Below are 25,597 nucleotides of genomic sequence, written 5' to 3'. Positions count from 1 at the left end.
TGAAAATGTTTCCTATGAGTAGGATAACTCAGAAGGAAATCTGGGTGACCGTCTGCAGCCAAGACTTGGGGTCTTAGGATAAGAAGGGGGGAAGATACCAGTTCAACCCTAGCGAATGCTCACACTACTTCCTTTGCTGTTTTGTTTGTTTTCCCAGAATTAACTCCTCTGTGAATGCCACTCCTGCATCTTCTCAAACCCTCAAGAGCTGGGAAATCTTGAATAGTGTTTTTATATGCAACTGGACCTTAATTCAATAGGCTGGGGCATCCTCTTCCCTTTCTTGTTCACGGTAACTATCATGTAAGTGTAAACTTATCATCCAGGATCTAACACTCAATCTAACTATTATAGAGGAATACAAAGAATTCAAGGTAAGCTTACCAGAATTTTAGGTAGATATTGAGAAATCTAAATCAAAATAAACACAAAGCATGAAAAAATAAAAAGATCGGTGGCTTTCTCTGATTTTTCATTGAAAATAGAAACAGAAAGGGGGTGGAAAACCTGTCATTTTCCAGAAACATCTATTACTTCTATGTGGATTCTAAAGACTAAAGTATGCCCATGTGATGATGGCACCATTAGTGAACAGCCTGCCAGCTCCCAAAGACACATCCACATCAGGAGCAGAGTGCCCCAGAAACAGCAAAATACTCAATAGTAAATGTTACGCTTCTCCAGCAAGAATAAAATAAAAATTGAAATGAAATCTAATGGGCCTACCAACCATGACTCTAGAAGCCTGTGAAGGATGGAAGCGCCCTTGGCGCTGATGGATGGTTCATGATATGGCGAAGGGAGCCCACATAGAAGGACTAAATGGGAACCCTCCTCACTGTCGGGCTTGAGGAGGGCCTGCAGAGGGGCAGAAACAGATGATTCATCATTATCCTGCTGACTACAACCAGCTTTGCCCATAATTACTGTTGAGAAGATCAGCTGAAGCAAGTTAAAGCGTTATTTTTTTTCAAAGTTGGTTGTAGGTGGAGCCGATCACTCAGTCTCCCCTTCCTCACTCCCTCTCTAACCACAGACACACCACATAGATGCTCCTGCTCCTCCTCAGCCCTGTCCCCCATCACTCACTGACTGTCCCTACCCACCCTCATAGTCCTGTCCCACCCCCTCTCACCAGCCCAGAGACATCTGCTTAGACTAGCCAAGGCCCAGAAGAGTAAACAAAATAAAACTGTGGGATGTGAGAGCATCTGTCCATGGCCGACTCAGCAGGGAGGTGCTGGTGGCTTCGGTCTCCCTGTGGGACCCCATGCATTTTAGAATGGCAGGGGGGTAAGTGATCTTAGGACAGATCTATAATGCTACTGCTACCAGAAATCAAAGCCACCTGAGAGAAGGGCACTTCTCTAATACTGTGACACCAAAGGAAACTCTGAGCTGCAGACTTGGTGACATTCAGTATAAGGTTCTGTTCATAATATCGCTATAATTTCCCCCTCCAGAGGAAGAAAGCTGGAAGAAGAAATAAGAAAGGAGGAAGTTAGAGTGGGGGGAAGTGGAGAGAGGGAATGGAGGGAGGGAAGGAAGGAATACAATTCAGCTTTGGGTAGAAAGGTACCTATGAAAGAGCCATTTCAAACAGACCGGAGTCAGGGCTCCATCTGAACGCATTCTGAATCTCAGTTTCCAGGGAAAGGGCTGGTAGGTGCAAGGCAGCCCTAAAAGCCCTCCACAGAGAGGGTGTGGTTCAGCTCATATGTGTTGCTTTCCTCTTCCTCCAGAAGCAGCTTGTCAATGGTCAGGGAACTGATGGCCCTTCTGGGGTCATCCATGTCCTGAAGGACTGGCTCTGAGATGGAGATGGGAAGCTGGACAAACTGGGGCCCAGGCAGGGCTGGGGCTGGAGGTTGGTACTGCAGACTGGAGGTGGGCAGTGTGGAAAGGGGCTGAGGCCACGGGAAATAGGTGAGGGGTGCCTGGTGCTCTGGGCCCTCCAGCTGGGGCCCCACGGCGGGTGCAGCAGTGCTTCTTGGCTGTGATGGGAAAATACAGGACCAATGGTTAGCAGAACTGGGGTGCCCACCTGCATTCTTGCCCCATCGTGATCTTGCATTATACCCCGCCCTGCTGTTACTGATGTTTCACCTAATGGGACTCTACCTCCTCCTGCTCAATCTCCTAGAAGGGAGAGCCTGACAAGTTTCAACAGTGTCCCTCCCTCTTCTAACTCTATGCTCAAGCAACTTCCCAACTTGAAAGCTTCACTTTTTCATGAAAGGGGATGCAGAAAATAATGAGGTCATGCCACTGAGTAAATCAGAGGTTTTACAGATTTCATTCAATATAAAATATACTCCGATCGCAGAAATCTTAAATTGTGCAAAATATATGCTTGATAAATGATGAGACTGTCTCATAGCCTTGTAGCTGATTCTTGAAGATGACCACTATCTAACCCAGACAGAAAGGTGACATTGGACCCACAAGCAGCTTTGACATCCTTAGGTCCCATAGTTCAACATAGCTCCCTCAGCTCTTGCCCTTCTAGGTTTTGACCAGTACAGGAAGTCCAGCTTTCCTGTGGCATGGGAGCATTGTTGTGTTGGCAAATGTGGCCCCTTCCTGCTATTGCCTAACACATGTACCTGCTCAACCCCCTCTGTCTCTGAGCTGCTCCCTGTGGCAGGGCAGGGCGGGGCGCTGTGCTCCTCTACAAACCATGCATCACATTCACACAGCAACTACTCAGACAAACCTCAAGCCAACAAGACAAGGCCTACATTCTTACTACCCTTCCACAGCTGAGAAAAGCAGATGGATAAGGAAATTCTCTGTGTGGACAGACATAAGACAGACCCAAACCTCCCCTTTTCTATCCCCATTCTCCCCTGTCATCTCTTCAGCTGCCACTGAATCTTGAAAGTAAACTGCTAGAGTCATTGAGGGAAGAATTTTCATCAGCCTCCTGAGGAGTTTGTCACAACATGGATCTTGATCCCAGAGATTTGGAGTCAGGCTTGGGATTCTGCAAATCCAGTCAGACCTCAGAGGATGCTGTGTGGCCGGTGTAGGGACTACAATTTGAGTAGCAAGGCTTCAGGAAGTTTCTGTATTTGAACAATGGAGCTGGTGACCCTCAACATGTAAGCTGGTGTGTATATCTACTACACACACAGTTTCTTCTCTTTCAGTGCGAGCACATGCTCCCTAACTCGGCTTCTTGAAGCTAGGTAGGATCTGGGAAAACCTTACTACTTCCATTTTTTCAAAAATCCAAATGGAAATCATTCCCTTTCAACGCCTCTATACAGGTTCTCTTTCAGTGCGAGCACATGCTCCCTAACTCGGCTTCTTGAAGCTAGGTAGGATCTGGGAAAACCTTACTACTTCCATTTTTTCAAAAATCCAAATGGAAATCATTCCCTTTCAACGCCTCTATACAGGTCAACTGTAACTGCTGGGTCCCGGCCAGGGGATAGAATTGCAGCTCTTATCTCTGCTGACCAGGGGTGCTGAGCCAGCAGCTCAAGCAAGCTTTGATGAGCTAATTTACAAAATGACAAAACAAATTATTTCTTAATAAATACAGTTTGTTTGATACACAGACCCTTTCAAAGTGGAAGGTGGGGATGATGGACAAGGATAACTAATGAAAAGAATCTTCAGTAAAGAGATGGCTGTGAAGCCCTGTGTCCTCCACCCCAGGCCTGCTGCTATGGAAATGAGCTGCCTGGGGAAGGTGCTGAATTAACTCTTTCCTATTCACTCTCATCAAGATCCACCCCCAGATGGGTTTGTTGGGTAGCCAGGTGGGCGTGGCATAGAAGACCTTCCACAAGCCTTGCTAGGAAAGTGCTTTGAAGCAGAGAACAGGGATGCTGGAATAACACTGGACCCTGGAGGCAAACAGAGGGGACACGTGGAGCTAAGACAAGCTCTACTACCAAGGGTGGGTTCTGAGACCACTCAGGAGGTTCTGGCTCTACTACCCACAGCCCCAGAGTGGAGCTGGACACCAGTAGGTCAACTAGCTCACTGGCTTCCTAGACCTTTTCTCCCCACAAACACTTAAGGGATTCCCATTCTTTTGGACACACAGGGACTAAGCATATGAAACTATAACTCCCTTCCTCCACTCTTCAAGGATGGGAGGACTTCCTTTTCTATCTGGCACTAAAAGGCAGTCATTTGTTGACACTGCTGGCAGACTATGGCCATGAGGCTAATAACTAACATTTATGGCGTGCTAGCTGTATGCTAAGCACAGTCCCAGATGGACCAGTTCATCTGATCCCAATAATCAACATCTTGTTAGTATCACCCATCTTTCCCATTTTATACTTGAGGGCACTGCATTCAGAGATGTCGAAGTACTAAGCGCAGAGCTACTAAGTAAAAAAGAAAGAGTGTTAAACATTACGGTGGGGAAATAAAAAAAAAAGACCTTACAGGAAGTCTGATCCAAAAGTAGTTTCCCTAATGAGTAGCATCAACTTTTGCTCAGCCTGGAAGCCTTATAGTAGTTCCCATTACTAAGTGTGCAACCACTCCCTAGGTTATAGGTTATCTGGACTGACAGGAACCCAGACCCTACACACATCTCACCTACTGTCCCATCTGCTAAACTCCTCACTCTCGAAGACCCACTGCTTTCAGAGTAGCTGGGGAGGTTTGGACTGGAAATAAGAGATCTTTCTAACCCACAGGGGTAAAGGATGTGACAATACAAGCATACAGTGTCTTTGTGGAGGATAGATACTTTCAGCCAATAGGAATAGGAGCAAGTCACCCTGGAAAATGCAGTGAACTTGGCTGACCCTGTAATCATGAGAATCAACAGCCAAGAAAATCAAGAGTTTTCTCAACAGGTGCTATTAGCATGGGTAGATGGGACTCTGCATTTGTGTGACATACCGTGACATTAGTAATGAGTGGCGGAGAAGCATAGGTCAGCACCGAGGAGGGTCCCACCACTGTGTAGCTGGGGCACACAGGCTGCACATACATGTCAGCTGAGTAGGGGCAGCTGACAGCTTCATGGGACACATACTCCGTGTAGGGTGTCCATGGAGTCAAGGGCTGAAGGGTGGCTGGGGCAGGTTGGGAGAGCCAACCAGCACACAATGTCCCCTCCTCTGTCACTGTGGAAGCAGAAACCTCCATGTCAAGGCAGGAAGGACCTGTTGGGAAAGAGGAAATTACAGAGCTGCAGGCTTTACCAGAGAGGGTCTCCAAAGACACAAAGGCTGTAGAGAAGAGCTCTTACCCACTGTGCTGTAGGTTGCCAGGGGTTGGTGGGGCAGCACCACCTAGAACAGGGACAAGAAGATCAGAATGGGTATTTATCTATCTGTAGCAAGCCCTCTGCAGGGACTCCCCGGGGCCCAGGGTAGGAGAATCATAGGGGGAAATCTCCCACCCCACACCCCAACCATCACCACCTGCATTTTTGAGGGATTTATGTTTTGATTTAGCAAGAAGGCTGAGCAATTAGAGAAACTTTCTGAATTCCCAACTTACACCAGGGTGCATACCCCTCAAGCCTCATCAATAGATATTTCCCCCACTATGGATAAAAGCAAGAAGCCCCACTATTCCCCTTACCACCCTGAGGAACCACCAGCTTGGTGCATCCAGGGTCCACCTTCTCCATGTAATCTGCTGTGTTCATGCCCCATGGATGTTGCATGAATCAGGGAAGAATACTCTCATATTCTCCCTCTGGCCACCCTGACAAATTCAACTGCATGCACACCCATATGAGCACACACGCAGACACAGACACACACAGACACACTGCAGACACACTGCCCCACAGCAGCCCCTCACCGCAGTAGGTGGACCAGCTGTCCCACTGCTAGCATGGCCACGCTTCCTCCTCAGTAGCTCCTTCACTGGCTCCTTGACTCGAACACCCTGGTATGGCCGTGGTGGGGCAGGAGCTTGCTCTGGAGCTGTGGCTATAAAGAAGAGTGTCACTGGAACCCCTGGCCCTTCTCAGAACCCCCCAACCACAAGTGCCCATATCTTCTGTGAGGCTTCCTAGAGTATTTCTCCCAAGACTCCTTCTGCCCCCAAACTTTCTGGGGCTCTACTCTATCCAAATAATTAAGCCCTGTCCCCTTTGTCTAAAAGCAACAGGGCTTCCCAATGGGATCAGAACCCCATTTTTCTGGCCCCTTTGCATGATACATAAACTGGCTCCAATAAGAAGGCCTAGTTACACTCTTCAGCATGTCCTTGCATGCTTCACCTCTCTATCTTCATTGTTACTTCTGACAGCCAGAATTCTATTCTGGGACTACTTCTCTGACCCCTCAAGACCATGGAATTCCTACATCCACCTCTCCAACACACCTAGAGCTGGTGGCATTCATGTAAGTAGCAGTAAAGGATGACAATCAGACCAGGAACTCTTGAGTCAGGTATAGCTGGATTCAAATCCCATCTCAGTCACAATCTAGCTATGAGGTCCTAGGAAGTAATTCAATTTCTCTGAGCCTCTTAATCTGTAGTTTCTTATCTGATGGATGTTGGTCAGAGTAACTTGGTGTAGTACATAAAAAGTAATGTATCATATAAAATCAGGTACAGAACAAGCATTTAGCAATCAGGGTTTTGTTTGTTTTCTTGTCTCTGTTTTATTAGTGCTGTGGATATAACCAATAGCCTTAGACATGCTAAGCAAGTGTTCTGCCACTGATCTATATCCTCTGCCTCTAAAATTCAATTACCTGCTAGGTAATGATTAGTTATTCTTGTTGCCGTGAGTTTAAAATGCTTGCAACACAATTATAAACTTCTCAAGATATTGTGCCTCATTCCTGCTTCCTCAAGTGGCAGACATGCCTAAACTCTATAATCTTAGTCCTGGCTGCTTGTTAACTAATCAGCTGGGTGATGCTTTCAAATGTAGTTCCTTTTATCATCCTCTCAACTCTCCTTTAGGGTTAATGGACTGAAAAAAATTATGTGTTTGCCAGGTCCTTGGTGATCCTCAGTACACATGAGACAAACTTCCAATGCTGATTCATGTATCCTAGAGTTGGGTGTCCACCTTGCTGCTGGGAGAATGTTTTCTTTCACTTTTGTCAAAAAAAAAAAAAAAAGTCCAAGACTCCAAAACATCAACCAAACCTGAACCAGGCCATAGGGCTTTCCCTTGCCTGGGAGATCAGAGACAACCTATCCACACAGATGGAAAGGCCCATGAAGGGCAGGCCAAGATCTAGGTCATCCAAGATCAAGAAGCAATGGTCTCTGGAACTCACACAAGGAGCCCATTATCCTCCACTGATAAGGGTCCCAGAGACCCAGGCTTTGTATCAAAGGCCCGGAAGCCTGGGTATCTGTTCAACCCGGATCCATAGGGCTGCCTTGACTGAACTTTGTTCAGTAAACACCCAGCTGATACTGATAACAACGTGTGCCTCACTCTGCCCAAGACCTCCCACAGGGCTCCTGGGCTCTCAGCACCAGCGTGGTCTGGTCTTGAAGGCCAGTAGGTGAAGAAGTCATGCAGAACCAGCAAGCAGAGGTGGGAGTGAGCTCCAGAGGCAGACAGTGAGAGTCAGGACCTCAGATCCTCAGACTATGCTAGCTTCAGACCTATATATGCTATGGTTTCCTACCTGACCATGATGCAGAACCAACTAGAAACTGATGCAAAATACAGATACCCCTGGATTTGAGGGATCCGCTTAAGCCAAGGTGTCTGTATATATAAAAATACGTGCAGTGTTTCTGAAGATGACTGAGTTTGGAGCTTTGATGCTTCATCACTGACTTAACACTAGAGCTGCTCCATAGCATCCCTGTAAGAGATGATCCTCATGTTAGCTTCTCTTTGACAAAAAGGGAATCTCTACTCCATATGCATTCTTCCAAAAGGTTTCTGGACACATGTGGTTGTGGATGTGGCCCCTGCTCATGTGGGTTGTAAAGTATAGCAGAGAAAATAAGCAATAAAATACCTACCAATGAGATGGGCTGACATAAGAGTGTATATCATGAAGAGCCAGCATAGTATTTGTGCCCTGAGACCACCTTCATCTTTGTTCAAAACAGCAATAATAGCCTTAAGTGTCAAAAAACACCTGCATTCAAATATGGGCCGTCACTTATTAGGAGAAAATTTCCAGATTTATGTAATGACTCTATGCTATGGGATGTCTTTCTGTACACTGTGAATATACGTTGCTCTGACTGGTTGATAAATAAAGTTGCATTGGCCTATGGCAGGGTAGGATGGAGCCAGGTGGGAAAATCCAAGGGAAATGGTGAGAGGAGAAAGGAGAGGCAGGGGAGACGCCATCCTGCCATCCAGAGAGGCATGTAATGGCACACAGGTAATGCCATGGAACACTTGGTGACATATAGATTAATAGAAATGGGCTGAGTTTAGTTATAAGAGCTAGCTGGCAAGAAACTTGAGCCATAGGCCATAGCCATATAGTCTGAAAATAATATAAGCCTCTGTGTGTTTACGTGGGTCTGAGCAGCTGCAGGACCAAGTGGGACACAGAAAAACTTCCAGCTACAACTCTAGGCCTCCCTCAACTTCCTTATCTGTAAAATGGAGACATGTTTTAACTTCTCGGTGACATGTTCTTAGCCTGCAGTCTTCCTTCTGAGTGTATCACTCCTGAACAATCACTGCTTGCACACCTTGTCTACAGAACAATGTTGAGTGCCACACACAGAGGCAAGTGTGTATGCACTGCCATGAGAGACAGGAAAGCATCTCTGCCTCTGTCTCATTCTGCTCCCCTTTCTCAGGATCATTCGTGACCACATCAGCTTTCTTCACTCAATCTCTGCTGACCTCCTCATCCATTTCTTTCCATTCCTTAGGCACAGAGTCTAACCTGAGATACTGTACTCTCAGAAAAAAATAATGAGGTTTGGGTCAAAGGAGCCAGAAAGTCTAAGTAGTATGATCACCCTCTGAATTCACTGGGGAAGCAATACATATACATCTCAGCCCAGATCAGAGACAGGATTGAGGCTCATGTTCCTCTGATTTGCATGTACAATTCTGGGGGAGGGCCTAGAGGCCTCCAGGTCCCATTCCTCTCTGGTCCTACTTCCTCTCTGGAACCGGATACAACATGTACTTGGCTAGAAAGGGACTAGCTGGGTATTTCTAGATCTTGTGAAGTTAGGATTTCCTGGCCCCTGCTGCTTTAAAATCTAAGAACCAAGAAGGCTTTGGAGAGAGTCTGTAAAGACAGTGTATCAGCTTTTCATGTCTGGTCATCTCTGGAACCCACAGAATTAACGGATGTGTCCTGGCATAACACAGAAGTCCTGGTCTAGTTCAGCTGGGACACTCCCACAGCTCTGTGTCTGTAGCTAGCTGTCAAGGAATCTGGTAACTGACTCCACCTGAGCAGGCAAGAGTGGGGTGGCTTCTGAGGTGTCTCTGCAAAGCGCCGTGAAATATCAGAAGCCAAAGCATCGAGACATCTCCCTGGGAAGCTCATTAGACAAGAGTACTTGCAAACTGACACTAATCTACGGAAAGTAACAAGCAGCACCAGTCCCTAGTAAACACTGTGGCATCAACTGCCACCCTCACCAGAACTGAGCCCACTACGGAAATTCTGAAGAAGAAAAGCACTTTGTCCAAAGTAACCATTACCTTGGCTTAGGGCTGCTGAGTCCTTGAACTGATCTAACTTTCCAATAACTGCACTGAAATAGTTCATGACTTTTTAAACAAAATATTAACATAATCTAAAATAGCAATTTTTAAGATAGTATCTATAGAAAATAAAGTAGGAACTGAAATAATACTGTATCCAAAGAGAAGAGAAAAGTCTGGACTAGTGATAATCAGAGTCTAATAATTCACGAGTCACACTGTAGCTCTGGGCAGCACACTAGTGAAGATTGAAACTTTCTCTATGTTCCTCTTGTGGTGTGAAGACCCCTTGAGCTTCTGTGGGCTTGAAAAATCCATCACAATGGAAAATCGGTCCGCCTGAACATGAGCCTCTGGGAATCTTTTTGGACAGGACTTCATCCTGCCTTTCTTTACTATTGACTATCAGTTGCCAGTGATATTCTAGGAAGGAAAAAAGTTTGAAAAGCCTAGTTGATAGCAAAACCCATACATTTGGTCACAGAGAGAGCTTCCTTTTTCCAAAACGAGTAGCACAAGATCCGAAGATGTAAATAGTCAGCAGAGGGCATTTCACTTCCGCCACCACACACCCAGACAGGCTGCATGTCACAAAAAGAAGAGTCCTGAGGCTGCCATTTCAGGCGAAGGTGCACAGCATGATAGTTTGAAGCCAACAGGTTACACCCCACAGCCCCCTGGATGCACAATGCATCAGTGCTCATGCTCCACCAAGCTGAGAGAACGCAGGCTCCTACTGAGTTAAATAAGCGTGACACTCTGGTTTTCTCAATGAAGGCACAATAAAATCTCACTAAGGAAATATGCAAAATCATCAGCACCTATTTATTTAATAACCCCATGCAAACCACAGCACACATGCTACTCAACTAAGGAGCCAGTAGCCAGATCCTAGTCATCAGAAACTTGTCTTTCAGTATAGCTTTAAAAGAGCCCATGTCCAATAGGTGTTTTCTGAGAGAAGACGCTTGCTTCAGCCATTTCCCATGGGTCATCAGGCCAAGCAGCTAGCTCTGTTCTAAAACCTATGTGATATGTAAGTTAAACACAGATTTACATCACCAGGAAACCATAGAACAGGTGTTCTCACATCTATAGGAGCCTTTCCATGCCAGCTTGACAGACTGCTCAAGCTTGAACTCACAACTAGTCGGACCTCAAGGCGACAGCCACATGGGCCACTTTGAAAGATAAAAGCCACCTAGATGAGAAGGTCACAAGACACATACTAGCACTTATGACACTCTGAATCACTCCCAGTAACCACTGTGAATGTTTTCTTTCTCTGCTGATGTTCAATATTATCAAAAAGAAAATAGAACTCATTAAGGAGAAAGACAACTAATACTCTCTTCCCTTGTAGCAAAACCAAAGCAAATAATCGAACAATAGGACTTCGAGCCTGGGGCTAACGAACTTGCCCTAGCTTCTACTGAGAACAAAATCTGAAAAGTTGCTGACACTTTAATGTGAAGAGTCTTGTTTGTGTTGGTGGCCTGAGATAGCTGAGGTCTTCTGGGAAACATGAGCTCAGGTAGGCCACAGGCTTGTTCACATTTTTTTCAGAAATGCTACTGCAGGTGCTCTTCTTAGCGTGAAGTTCTCAAAGTTTTCACATTTACTATTTTCATTTATGGACAATGGCTGATTTTTTTTTTTCAAACAGGAAGAGAGACTTTGTTCTTTGGCCAGAGAGACTTGACATACTAAACAAAGACTTTCTTGCCCAATTTACACCAAATTTCCTTTTTTTTTAAATGTAAGCCAACAAAAAGATCCTGCATATATGTGAATGTGGGCTTTCTAGTCACTAATGCTTTGAACCAGGAGACTCCACAGATGGGCATAATAAACATTCCATTTATATACTCTAGCAATCTAGATAATACTCAAAGCAGAGAAAAAACAGAGGATGTGAAAGGGGCAAGGGTAGGGACATGACTGTATAAAAGTTGTTTAGAAGATCTGAGAGAAAATAGAACTGTACTTGAATTATGATATGATATTGCATGTAAGGCTGCTAGTGCAATCAGGGAGGAAACAGAGAAATGTCTCTATCAAGAGATCCCAAAAATGGTGGTTGAGTCTGGCTAAGTCAGAGAAGAGGAAAGAATCAGTGGTTTTCCTCCCCTCCCTGAGACCCCCCCAAGAAGCACATTCCTCCCCCATCGGCCCTACAGTGTTTCACCATCAGCCACAGGTGAGCTCACTGGGGAAAGCTCAAGGGGGGGCTATAGTCACTAAGAAAGTCCTTAAACTTGGACAGGGCAAAACAAGGCAGGTGATGAGGAGCCACTGGGTGTTATCTGACGCTGTCTAGGGTGACTGCAGTCATAGAACACCAGACCTCAGACCAAAGTTATCCAATAAGGATATGATGCTGTCTCAAGAAAGCCATAGAGATCACAGCATGAACACCCGGGGTGATCCCAATAGGCATTCCTCTCATTACATTAGATGTAAAAAGAAAACTCACAGCCCATCTTGACTTACCAAACTTCTGCCTAGGGTGTTTCTTCATGGAGGCTTTGAATTATAGGTATCCCACCCCATGACCTCAGGCAAAGCCAGCCACAGGTCTCTGGTGTGGAGTCTTCTGTGTGGCGAGGTTCCTTGACTCTTTTCTCACAAACACTACTGTCCAGGATTCCTTTCCCCTGAGGCCCACTGCACCTTCTATGCCACCTGCCCACCCTCTTTCCAAATCTACTGTGGAGTAGCAGGTGCAAAAAGCTGCTGTAGATATCTTTGTATGTACACCCATTTAATGATGAATGAATGGGTGGCAATAGTCTGTGTGTTTCCAGGTCATAATCTTAACTCCCAGAAATTCTGAAATCCTCACCTACTTTTTCTTGAAGTTCTGTGGTATAGTCCCCAGAGCCTCTGACACAAATGATATCATGGGAGGCTGCACTACAACCTCTGAAACAAACAAAAGATGTAGTTTACTTTCCTTCCCTTCTACTGATGAAGAGGGTGATGCTTAGATATATTCAACAAATTGTGGAAGGACTGCATTAATATCAGTAGAGGTGTTATCAACCAAATCCAAGACCTCTGATTCCAATATAGCCCATTTTTGCCTCATCACGTACCTTCTTCTTGCCTCTGTATGTCCCATTTTGTTTCTCTATGTGGCACTGAAGATCAGTCATCTAAAGGTCCCTAAGCCAACCGTAACCCCCCTTCCTCCAGTTGAAATGCTGGCTTGGACCACATGATCTTGTCTCTCCTGATGGCCATTTTCCAAAGAAAATGGTGGTTTCCAGGTAATACAGCCCTCCACAAGAAACTTGCCAAATAGTCTACTCACATGAGGAGTGACAAGAACTGAGAGACTCAATTCCTGGCAACGTTTTATTTTGGGTATTTTTCTACTGAAATGACAGCAAATAGGTCCACCTGAGAAACCAGCTGCATCTGCCCGCCTTTTATAGAAACTAGGGTCACCAGAGCAGAAAGGGTTCCTATCTCAGATACACCACATCTCCGATTCAGGGTCAAGACCAAGAGACATCTGGTAGACCATTTATCTAGCAAATACTTGTTGAGCAGATCAAACTAGGTCCCTGCCCTTGGGAACTTGCAAGTCTACTCAGGTGGGATATGCAGACTTTAATGAAACAATCACACAAGCAAATCTAGAATTACAAGCTGTGATGAAGCTATTTCCGCTTCAGAACTGAAGAGTTCTGACTTCTGCCTCCATCTGACTCAGTAAGGCTTGAATGGGCAGCAAGCTGTCTCTAGGGGCTGTACAAAGAGGAGCAAGGCAAGAGGCATGACGGGCAGTTCTCTCTCCAGTGCGGAAACTGATCTGGATGGAGTCAGTGGCTTGGGCCATACCATGAGTAGCAGTAAGAGAATGAGTCTCAGCCAAGACACTCCAAGGTGACAGACCCTGGGCGAACCCTCAGGATGTTTTTCCAATTGCTGTCTGCCCTTGGCTGATTAGCCCCACTGACTCATTATAAGATGAAAGTCAGCCAGGTGGTGGTGGCAGCTGTGCACGCCTTTAATTCCAGCACTTGAGAGGCAGAGGCAGGCAGATCTCTGTGAGTTCGAGGCCAGCCTGGGCTACAGAGTGAGTTCCAGGAAAGGCTCCAAAGCTACACAGAGAAACCCTGTCTCAAAAAAAAAAAAAAAAGAAAAGAAAAGAAAAGATGAAAGTCATCTAGATTCAGTCTCAAGTGTTAATTTCTTTTAATTTTTCTTGTGTGTGCATGTCTGTGAAGGATACAGGGGATGAATATGTGTGTGTAGGTACACACCAGAGGTTAACCTACATGTCATCTATTGTAGTTATTTTGTTTTCTTTTTGTGGTAGGGTCTCTCACTGGCCTAGAACTTGCTGATTCAGCTAGGCTGACTAGCCAGGGGATCCCGTCTCGTCTCAACCTTCCTAGCCTTGGGATGACATGCAAATGCCACCATGCCAGTCCTGGGGATCAAATTCAGTACTCATATTAGCACAGCAAGAACTTTACCAACTGAACTAGCTCCCCAGCCCTTAAGCGTCGCTTTCTGAGACTCAAATTTGCAGTGACTTTTGAGTCAGTGTAGAGTTACCCTTGGTGGAATCATAGACCACCCCCATGTAGGGTGAACCTATTTCAATTGAAAGGGGAAGAAAAGTCCAGTGTCATGAAAAGTTCCTTTGCACTGAGATACAGTGGAGTACTGATTAGGACCTGGTAAACCTAGTGTGGAAAGCTTGCTACATGGTTTATTACTTGTGTGACCCTTAGTAAGTAACTCAATTGTGTAAGCCTCAGTTTCTCCACCTGTAAAATTAGAACAATATTGTCTGTCTCAAAGGGCTATCATGAAGATTAAGTATGGACTGACAGGTAGGGTATAATAATAGGTGCCAAGTCAAAAGTCACTGTCACTCACCGTATCTTGTTGCATGCTGAGACTAAATGTCTGCACATACCCAGGACCCTGCTACCTACAAAGCCTGTCCCACTTGTCTTTATCACGCTCCTGGAAGTCACCTTCAAGTACTGGGCCTAAAGTCCTCAAGGAAAGCCTTACGGAGGAGACAGAGAAGCCAAGGATGGAAGGGGATTGACCAAACAACAACCCTGAACAGGAGACAAAAGCCTGGCATTGGTTTTGTAAAAATTGTATAAGCAAAGCATATTTCTGTCTTCAAAAGCCACCAGACAAGTGGGCTGCTAGTATATTTAAGGGCTTTTAGAGCTGCCTCTGAGAATAAATACAATGGATATTTTTGAGTGCTAGCAATTGGGTAAGAGACAGAGTCCAATGGCATGCCTTTGTCCTGACCTCAGAAGCTAGCCACTCCGTAAGGAATCTGTACGTGTCTCTCAAACAGCAGGGACATAGCTCCAGCTGAGGCTGGGTTGTGGATATTCCTTCAGTGGGTCTGGATAACTAGGAACACACATCACATGTGAAGTGTACATGTGGCTGTGTATACAACATGGAATGCAAATCTAAAAGGTGTAGAGGTTGTATCACCTGTTAGAGCAAGGCAGATTCCTGGCTCACACACTGGACATCACCTCAACTTCACAGAGAGCAGCAGCCTCAAAGCAGAAGGGGTGTGTGATTGTGTGTGTTTGTGTGTGTCTGTGTGTGAGTCTGTGTGTGTGTCTGTGTGTGTGTGTCTGTGTGTGTCTGTGTGTGAGTCTGTGTGTGTGTCTGTGTGTGAGTCTGTGTGTGTGTGTCTGTGTGTCTGTGTCTGTGTATATGTGTGTGTGTGTCTGTGTGTGTCTGTGTGTGAGTCTGTGTGTGTGTGTGTGTCTGTGTGTCAGTGTATGTAATGGCCTAACCTGAGAACGCATGACCATCAAACCCACATTAAACCTACCCAACCTACTGCCAACCTAAATTCTATAGGGAAGCAACTCCATCAAGAGGGATACAGCAGACAAGAGGAATACATCTTTATTTGTTAAATAAAGATCTGAATCTAGAATTATTGACTCTATCTGATATGGGTCAGGAAGAAAATCTGTGGTTAGGCAGCTTAAAGAGGCAAATGGATACTAAGGCTTTAGCTTCTTGACTTAAACAATACCTAGTTTTAGATTTCCAAAGCTAAAGAGAGTCTTACAAAAAGAAAATTTTTTCACAGAGATCCTTGGTAAGGACTACTCTTTTCAAGGATGCAGCAGGGGTTATATTTAATGGTCAGGTCCAACTGCCTAGTATCAAGGCGCATGAGTAGTAAAGGTTTTGGTCCACATGTAAAAATAGTCCTGGTAACTGCCTCATGAAGAAAAACATAACTTGTAGTAGAGATGAGCTTTTTTGACAATTCTCAGGTTTACTAACCAGAGGCTCTAATGATATGGGAGACTACTTTATGAGGGACACTGGAAGAGTGGTTATTAGAATATCAAATCCGAGAAATATGTCACTAAGTCTTTCTTAAAAGAAATTTCTTCCTCCCTTATTCACAAGAAACCCACATCATCTTTGCAGCTGTAAAGCTTCATGAAAATCAAGACAACATGCTTCCCAGTGACTCACTCTGTATGCCAAGAACCTGTGACTAGCCGTCAGGGCCCTGGGTCAAAGGAGTGAGGAACTAGTTAGAACCCTTAAGAACCCTAGGACAAGATTAAGATTCCAGGCAAGAAAATAAGGACATAACAAGAAAGCCAAGCTCTGGGCATGCCCAACCCAGAGATACTTCATCTTGACGTTGATGTTAGGATCCCACAAGACATTTTATTTGAAGAGTGACTATCAACAACATTTATGTGCATCAGCCTAGACATCCTTGGATTTTTATTCCAATGCTAAGATGCTGCAATATTTTCCAGAACCTAAGCAATGAACCTGATTATCATTACATGTCCTTCATGATCTACAAATGTCCCATGGCATCATCACTGATCCCATCTTCCCATTTGCTGGAGAATTTATTCATTGCTTCATTTCTCTAGGAGTTCCATCACTAGATTGGATGCCTGGATGAGTACGCACATGCATAGCATAATGAAAAGATGGTTGACTTTCTTTCTACACTTTTCTTTCTGAGCTGATATTAAAACTTGTTATTTTCAACACCTTTTCTTCCTCCTTTCTTTTTCAGCATCTCAACATTTGTCATTCCTAGGAGGTTTTAAGAATCATTATTATCATCTCCCTTCTCAGTAAAAGCTTGATTCTTTCTCATAGATTAAAAGGTAATTAAGCTCTCCTGAAGGGTGGTCGACCCCTTTTGGGCACCGGCACCTAGTCTGAGGACGATTCTGGCTTATGAGTCTTTGGCTGCCAGCTTTTCCCAGAAAGCACTACTAATGAAACCATTACTAAGAAAAAGAGGCAACACATTGTTGTTTCGGTTTTCAGTATCATCGGTGCTATTTCTTGACCATTTCAAGTGTTGTTCTCCTCACAACCAACTTATAAATACCTCAGTCCAAACTTGTGAATTAAAAAAACAAATGCAAGTATACACCCCACACTGCCTGAGGAGGGTGGTAAGGAAGTCATGGACAAATAGGTCTCAAACTGATCAGCTTAGCCATCAGCATTGACCCTGATCCCCGAAACCTGTTATTAATTACAGGACCATGAATATGGCCACTTCACAGGTAATGGCAAACTCACCAATTGTAATCTATAGTTAGCCTGAATAACCTCTGCTCTTAGTGAGAGAAAAGTGATAATAGTAACAACTACTTATTGGGTGTTTACTTACTGCCAAGCGTGGTAGTAAACACCCACCACAGCCCATGAAGGAAGAACCACATCCTTGGTGTATACAGAAAGAAACGAGACTTACCAGAACCACAACCAGTAAGGCATAGATCTCAAACTCGTATCTGCTTGACCCTGAAGCTGATCTTTAAACTCCTACAAGCAAACAAAGCAGCAATATCCCTTTATAGCTCTAAATAAAACCCCACTCGCCAGAGCTTCCTCTCCAATAAGTCAACACATTGTGAATAAATCCTGAAGGTCTGAGCAACCGTCTGTGAGCTGCTGTATTTTATCTCACTGTTGGCCTTTATCTAACATGGAAAGCATTTGGCTTTCACCAAATGTATCTCCTCAGCTCTAGGAGGTAGCACCACTTGGTGGCAGGAGACACGGCAGTTTAGCAAGTCAATATTTTGGGTCTGCTTAAGGTGAATCTTATCTCATAGGTGAGTTACTAATATAATACTTAAGCTTCAGTTTCTTCATCAATGAAGAACATCTTATAACAGGACCCACGTCGTGGCATTTTTATGAGAAGTAGATGAAAGAACACAAAATGTGGCAAAGACTGACGTTATCACATCCAATGCCTGCTTGTTTCTTCGTTTTTTAACAGCCCCTGCACTGGCAATATGCCCATCTAAACAATTATGTTCTTCTCCCCTGTGGATGGAGTAGCCATGAGATCTCAAAAGGGGTTGTCTGTTAGGAGAAGAAACAGTAGTGAGGAAGATACACGTTTTTTCTTTCCACAGTTCTTCTTTCAAGATTTGATGATCATCGATGTGGTGGCTCAAGTTACAATGACAATCAGGAAATTTTGAGGACAAAAGTCATAGGCCGAAGACATCAGAACAGAAAGACAAAACAAGCCGGAATATTGTTGGCAGTGCAGAGACTCCCACAGCGTCCTGGGAAGCCTGCTATGAACTTCTTTTATGTGATAAGTACAGTCCAGAATCTCACCTAAATTCCTATTATGTTCCATCTCTATACTAGAAACCAAATGTCACCCAAATTGATCCAACTGAGAATTCACATTCTGAGTGGCACCAAGTAAGTGCCCTATACCCCACAGCTGCCATTTAACGCTATCAGAAGGACTGAGCACTTTCTGTTAATACTAGTACAGAGACCATCAATTTCGACTACGAGTAATAGTTTAAGACCTGAACATTAAAATGATCTACTAAGAAGAAATCTACTCATAACTCCTTGATCTCTAGAAGTTCCCCTATCGGACTGGAAATACAGAACACATGAATATATGTAAACATGAAATAATGAAAAGATGATTAAAACATGTTCCTATTTCTAACTCTTTTGCCTCTCTCCTCTCTTTTCCATCTCAACATTTCCCAGGCCTAGAAAGTTTAAACTATTTATTTTAATATCATTTTCTAGTTCAAGTTGTGCTATGAAATGGGTATTACCTCCTGCCATAACCCATGAAGGGAAAACTGTATCTTAATGGGTACATAATTTCTGTTCCTGGGGCAGAACTAGAAGCTCTGTGCTGAGGCCGAGGTATTGATATTCCTTAAATCTATCCTAAAACATCCCAGTATATAGCCAATGTTGAAAAGAACTGCTCTTTTCTATTAACTTAAGGACCTTTGTTTTAAAATATGTTTTTTTTTTTAAATAGGGACATTAAAAAAAAAAAACCTCAGTGATTAGAGCCTGACTTGAGTCTCTTAGCTAGGAAAAGACTAGTGCCACAGTGGTTAAGTAGCTGGCTAAAAGGTCTCAAGCCTGTTTGTCTGTAGATTGGGAAGTATAATCCATGAATCACTAATGCAAGAATAATGCCTCTGTTCACAGCCTCACACTTCCAAGGCACAGGGCCTTCAGAGGAGGTTCTTTCATCCAAGGCATCTCTTATCAAGAAGTTATTCCTAAAAATGAGAAAACTAGAATAGTTACTAAGGATGCCATAAAGAGAAAGTTATCCTAACAGTCATAATCAATTACCCAACTTTGGTTTGGTTAGCTAGCAAGAGAAATTAGTGAACATCTCCATTTAACTGGAAATTAAACTACTGTAGGAAAAAAAGTGGGGGGACCTGATACACCTACTTTGTATTGGAAAGTTAAAAGCAAACATTTGCAGAACTTCTTAATGAATCAAACATCCACACTTTTAGTGAACAAGTGTAGACAACCTTGATTCTTTTTTCCCTTCTTCATAAAAGAATAGATTTGAATGCATGAGTGGAAGGACCATTTTCAATACTTCTGAGTTGGTGAATATTAAGAATTAGGGATACATATTTGACATATTTCTTTATTAAATATAGGAAAACAAGGAAAATGTGCGCCATGAAAATCGTTTGCTCTTTTACCAATTAAACTGCATTCTTGTGTTGTGGAACACTTTTTTCTGGGTACTAGCATGGTTGTTCTCATTTCAATAAGAGCACCTATAAGAATCCATGAGACCTTCACAAGGCTGAGCTTGTTCACAATCTACCATAGAAGCAAAGGGGAGGAAAAGTCATTGGCCCCTCACCTGATCAGGCCACTCACTCATTCCTGGCCCTGACCTTCCAGCTCTATGTCATTCTTTCCCAGTGAGAATTAGTTTCAGGAGGTGCTAGACTAAATTTCGAAGCAATAAAGGACTAACTAAAGGGGGCTCCATTTCTGCAGATTTAGGGAAGTCATTACCCAGGCTAGAGTAGGAATTTTTGGTGATACAGATATTTGGGATTGTAAATAAGCCATATAAACTCATAATTTCACCAACCTACACTTGGGTAGAATTGTGACTTTGGTCTGCCATTGGTTCTCAGTCTGGGCTTATTAGAAGTCTGTTCATATCTCCCTGGGTAAAGACAATGCAACAGCCTGAGAGATGTGTATCTTCCCCAGTCTACCCCCACTTTGCCTGCATAAGGAACCTGTGAATTTATATCTCTCCTTCGGATCCCTCTTGTCGTTAGCAGTAAGAACTCAGTGCATAAGCTTGGGAAGGGAAGGTCTTTACTGAGCTCGTTAAGCAAAACTGTGTCATATAATGGAAACGTGAGAGGTTGTCTACATAGTTTAAATTACCAAGTTTCAAAAATCACATGTATACCTCTTAGTCACTTTACCCTAATATATATATATTTCCTGGTTAGTGGAACCCTAGGGTAAATCCTAAAAGTAGATCTCACTATTAGTGAGAATTACGAGTTCCTAATTGTTAAACCTCTCTGATCTGTTAAACCTCTCTGATATGTTCCAGATGTCTGACAAAGGCACATGGGCATAATGATTTGGTAATAACTAGTTCCTGTTCCTAAGGTGCCCCTTGACTTAACTACAATGAAGACATGGCTAAGACCAGGGGATCTGAGACAACCAGTCAATGCAAAGAAAAATCAGTTAACCCTGCTTTCACTATCACCCAGATCTTTCCCTAATACAAGAAACAATGATAAAAATCTTATCTTCCAGTTTTTCCCCTTTCTAGCAAGTGATATTGAATTTATTATACATTGTTCCATCACTTCTAGAAAGATTTTTCATCAATTAGACTTTTTGTCATTAACAAACTGTCGACTGATGGGGAAATGAATGGGATGGAGATGCATGATGTGAAAGACACACAAAATAAATAAAAAGAAAGTTAAAAAAAACTATTGAATGAATTGATTGCATGCTTTATCTACCATTGATGCTAACACTGTATATACCCAAGCCATTGAATAACCTGGGGAAATGAATGCCTCAAGTACCAGCCGGGCATCTAAGTCAAGAGGTGAGCAAACTTCTCCTATAAAGAGCCAGATAGGCCCATATAGTAACATTAACAGCTATATAACTCTGCTGTTATAGCAAAAGCAGCCCTGCAGAATATGCCAGTCAAGAAACATAGCTGTGTTCTAATAAAACTTTATTTACAAAGATAGACAATAAGCCTGATTTGGCACACAAGCCAGCTTAGCACACTTGTGTTGTACACCTTTGAAAAATGTTGCTAGACTCTATCACCCAAAAATATTTTGTCTGGAACTCTTTAAAGTATAGGAAAAGATATATGGGAGGGAAGCTGGCATAGCCTGAAGGGTCAGATAGGCTTATGGGACATTTAGAAGAAGGAGAGCATTAACTGACCACTGTGGCTGCTTATTGGACACATGAGTTCCACTTTGCCTACATTCTTTTATTTTTCCTAAGTTCAACCTTTCAATAAAAATTTACAACTAGATAAAATTGTAATTTATTTATTTAATTCAGATTCTTGAAACTTTAGTAAGAGTTGAACACATTTTCCACTCCTGTAATGTGGCCACTTCCATTTGAAAACGTGTGGATCAAATTGTTTGAGAAGTTAATATTTCACACTTAAGCGAGCCAGTGCCTTGCTGAATTCAGCCTCTGAAACAGAGACCTGTGCATGCTGTGATGGCACAGGGTGCTTTTATAGCATTTTCTTGATTTTTTTTTTGTCACTTTAAGCAAACTTACGGTTTTAAAAGTTGCCAGACAGCTGGCATGATAACTCATGTGAAATTTAATTGTTACAGTTACATTTTATAATGGAGTGTTTTCTCTATCTTAAACTTTTAATGGCAATCATTGTAAGAATTGTGTCAACAGACGTTTAGCAAAGGAAGGGACATGTGGGTGGCGAGCAGATAAGAACAAAGTAGAATGACACATATGTATGAAGATACCATGATGAAACACATTACTTTGTATATTAATCTATTTTTTTAAATTTAGCAGAGGAAGAGAAAACTTTACAGAAACTGCTTAAATACAAAATGTAATGTCCTGTAACCAACGGTTAACATAAACCCCAAGCTGATGTCCCCAGCACGTACAGACAATATTGGCCAGAGGCAGGTACATGCTCTCCTTTAATTCTCATGAAGTCGTTGTGAGGCAGGCATTCAAATGCCCGTGTTAAGGGTGAGAAGAGGTGAGATTTCTCAGTTGGAGAGCCAACTGTCAGAGTCAGCCCTGGCTCAGCCCAGGGCTCAAGCTGTTTCACGCTGTTTGTACTATGCTGCCCTAGTTGGTATGTGTCAGATCTCATCTACACCAGCTGGGGTGGACCATATCAGAGCCTGAGGAGAAAGTCTGCAGATGGACCAACCTCTTGATCCAGCTGACACTCAGGGCTGAGACCTCAAGGCGTCTACATCTCCATGTCAACAGGTCTGACTTTGTCTAACTGTTCTCCTGCCTTAATTACTGTAGCCTGTGTTCACCATGAGTCCACTAACAGGAGTCCATGGGCCAAGCGGGGAGGAGGGACCACATGCACTAGGATTGTTTTCTTAACTCTTTCTTAGCCCTGGGTACAGTCATTTCAGCTCATGCCTGGAGGGTGTTTTCTGAAAAAAGAAAGTGCCATTTCAGCACTCCTACTGTCTGACTGCAAACCCTGTCCTCTCAGTCTCTTTGATTCTCAGTGGGCTGATGGCACTGCCTTGATTTTACTGGTTTTCCCACAAGTCTTAGTCGCTCAGGTGACCTTAGGTCCAGGGTAAAGGGATAAGTCTGGTGTGCAAGGCCTTTCCTCATTTCCTTCAAGGCCCCAAAGGACAGTTGACAAGAATTTTTACTTTTGCTCATCTGAGCACACTTCAGTTATGATACTGGTGAACTCACAATGTGGTCACTGTTCTAATGCATTCTGGTCTACTTGGCTGGCCCAGCAGTATGAACAGGAAGCAAGCCCTCCAACAACTCTCAAAAAAAAAAAAATCTGTTCATTTCTTGTAAGGCACCGGAGAAGGAAAATCCAGTGGGTAACAACAGTGGGAGGCCATGGCAGCTCTTCCACTGTAGGCAAGCAGCCCATACCTCAGGGGCTAATGCCAAGTCAGAGCAATTGGCATCATTCTTGTGGCACCGTCAGCTTATTAAGAACCACTATACACAGTGGGATTATTTTTACCCCCATTTTAAATATGCAAACTCTAAGAGTTTTTTTTTTTTAAATGAATGTGCTCACACAAAACTCTAAGCAAGAAGGCATTAAAAGGTGCTCAAAAGGCCCCAGACCCATCTGCCTACATCCTTATAGCATTTCCAATGATGCTGGCTGCCACTTCTGCTTCCAGAAGGATAAGGTTTTGCTCTGGTCACCTTCTGGTATGAGTCCATGCTACCCAAACTAGAAGAGGTGGTTAAAACTCTCAAATCCAAATTAAAGTTGTTTTTTTTTATTTTTAAAAATGAAATCTCACTGATATCAATGATAGGACTTTGTAAACTGTGAATTGTTTAAATTGCTCCTCTGAGTCACCTATGAATAACAAAATCAATTCCAGAGAACTTGAGATTGAGAAATAAAGAAAACAGTGAGTTGTTGATAATGTGACTATGTCACATTTTAATCAATGAAGTGGTATTTTCAGATTTTTTTTAAATAAAACCCTCCCAAATGTCTTTTTCTTTTCATCTGGATTATCATATAAGTTTGATTGAGGAATGGTATACTTAAACTAATGAAAGGCATTATAAGGAATTAATCATCTTACAAAGAAAGATAGGAAAATTTTTTGATAATAGCTCTTACTTGAGGAAGTACGGGACTGACCCTTAACAAGGTTTAACTTTTGTGAGACTATTCAGTTGACTTTGTTTACCTCATGAAAGGAATGTTGTAGATAATGTCTGTATGGCTTCCACTATCAATAACACCCGATTCTTTTCAATCTACAGAACGGAAAATACAGTTCACAGTTGTTCCATTCAACTCCAGGGATAAAAATCAAGGTCAAAGATAAGCCCACAGGCCCTTTGCAGTGGAACAGAAAGCCAACCATGCCACAGAATAAAGAAGAAAATGAATAGAGCCTGGAGGGAAGCAATGAAGAGCTGCTTCCCACAACTGGGTTCCCATCGCATCCCAACACATGCACAGGAAGGAACCACCTTTGGCAGAATTCAGCTAGAAAGAGACCCAGAGATCTAAACAACAAGCCAAAGAGCAGGTGTCCATGTAAGCAAAGGCCCTCACGTGAAGAACTGCTCAAACCCGTACCATATGTGATTTCCGTCTCATGAATCATAAACTGCCCTTTCCTACCTCGGTGATTCATGCATAGAACCGGAGAGGCAATGAGCTGTCCCCACCTTGGGACACTCCTTCGTTCCCCCAAGTTGGAAAATGAGCATCACCACTGACGGGCTGGTTTTGCCAGCAAACTCCATCTCGCCCACCTCAGTCCTCCATGCTCCCTAGACCCTGAACTTAGACCCTGCGCTCCCATCACCACCAATGGCTCTCCATTCCTGGCCCCTGCCTCTGCTTACTTGACTCTGACAGCCACAACCGAACCACTTACATTTTTGCCAGAGCATGGCCTGTGACAGGATGTTGCCTTTTCTCTTTGAAGCAGACAGTTTGGCTTCTTTAATGTGACTGGGTGTGCTTTCCTCCCGTGGAACCACCGTTTACTCTGAGGCTGTTTCTTCAGCTTTTTAAAGGCCTGCGTTCCCGCTGAGTGCGGCCACGTCATCACATCCTCCCACCTCAGACGGGGCTGTGCTCTGTCTTCAGCAGCACTGCCTGTCACCCCACTGTGTGCACACCCAAAAGCCCCCACTGGCTGAAGAGTGTTTTACGCACAGAGCCAGACAGCTGGGAAAAAACACCACATAGCACAGGAGGCCACAGCCATGTGCACACAGCCAAAGAGAGCTGTGTAACTGTAGAGTGTGAGGGCTGGTATGGATACAAAGAGTGGACTATGAGGTCAAGGGTCAGAGCTCCTTATGCGATTAGGGGTCCAAAAGACAATCTAGAAAACAATGAGCTTTCTCTGGCACTCACATACAGTTCCACACTATCAGACCTTTTACAGGACTCGCCTCACCCTGGGTGCCTGCTCAACGGGAAATGCGATTCCCAGGGGTCACTATTCTCAACGTGGGAGGAAACACCTGTCCTCCCTTCAAGCCTCACTAAACAACCTCCTCATCCTTTTAGTGTTGCTTTTGCTGTTTATTCCACTTTGAAATTTAACGGCTCCTCCCCTTGCCCCAGTCCAGAGCAAAATGGCAAGACAGAATATTATTATTTAGATATAGGGGGTCACTGGTTCAGACAGTTGACAGGTCCACAGAGAAGCGGGCCAATTCACTCAAACAAGAAAAGGAGATGATACTCAGGCTTCTTAAATGAAGCTGGAGGTGATTTCCCAAGATGACTCGTAGATTTAGGAGGACCAGGGCTTCTCTCCTAGGACCCCAGCATGACTAATAGAAGGCTTCTCAAAGGAAGAATACCGGATTTGTCATCTGCGGTGCATACAGTACGAACACTACATTCTGCCACTGTGTATCTGAAAC

The 25,597-nt window shown here is 43.7% G+C and overlaps 1 protein-coding gene across 1 annotated transcript; it reads right to left on the bottom strand.

Annotated features, from left to right (window-relative positions):
• Pou2af1 (POU class 2 homeobox associating factor 1) lies at nucleotides 1-24,706 on the bottom strand. Its single transcript, XM_059267877.1, has 5 exons — nucleotides 24,592-24,706; nucleotides 5,791-5,921; nucleotides 5,228-5,270; nucleotides 4,876-5,141; nucleotides 1-1,994 (listed from the first exon to the last, which is right to left on the bottom strand). The coding sequence occupies exons 1-5, from the start codon at nucleotides 24,605-24,607 to the stop codon at nucleotides 1,680-1,682; spliced, it is 771 nt and encodes a 256-aa protein (XP_059123860.1). The 5' UTR covers nucleotides 24,608-24,706; the 3' UTR covers nucleotides 1-1,679.
• Nucleotides 24,707-25,597: the final 891 nt, after the last annotated feature.

Source organism: Peromyscus eremicus, chromosome 7 (assembly GCF_949786415.1).
Source record: "Peromyscus eremicus chromosome 7, PerEre_H2_v1, whole genome shotgun sequence".
Classification (NCBI taxonomy): Eukaryota; Metazoa; Chordata; class Mammalia; order Rodentia; family Cricetidae; genus Peromyscus; species Peromyscus eremicus.
Note: the sequence above shows the minus strand (reverse complement) of the source record. Positions and strands in the feature narration are given on the sequence as shown.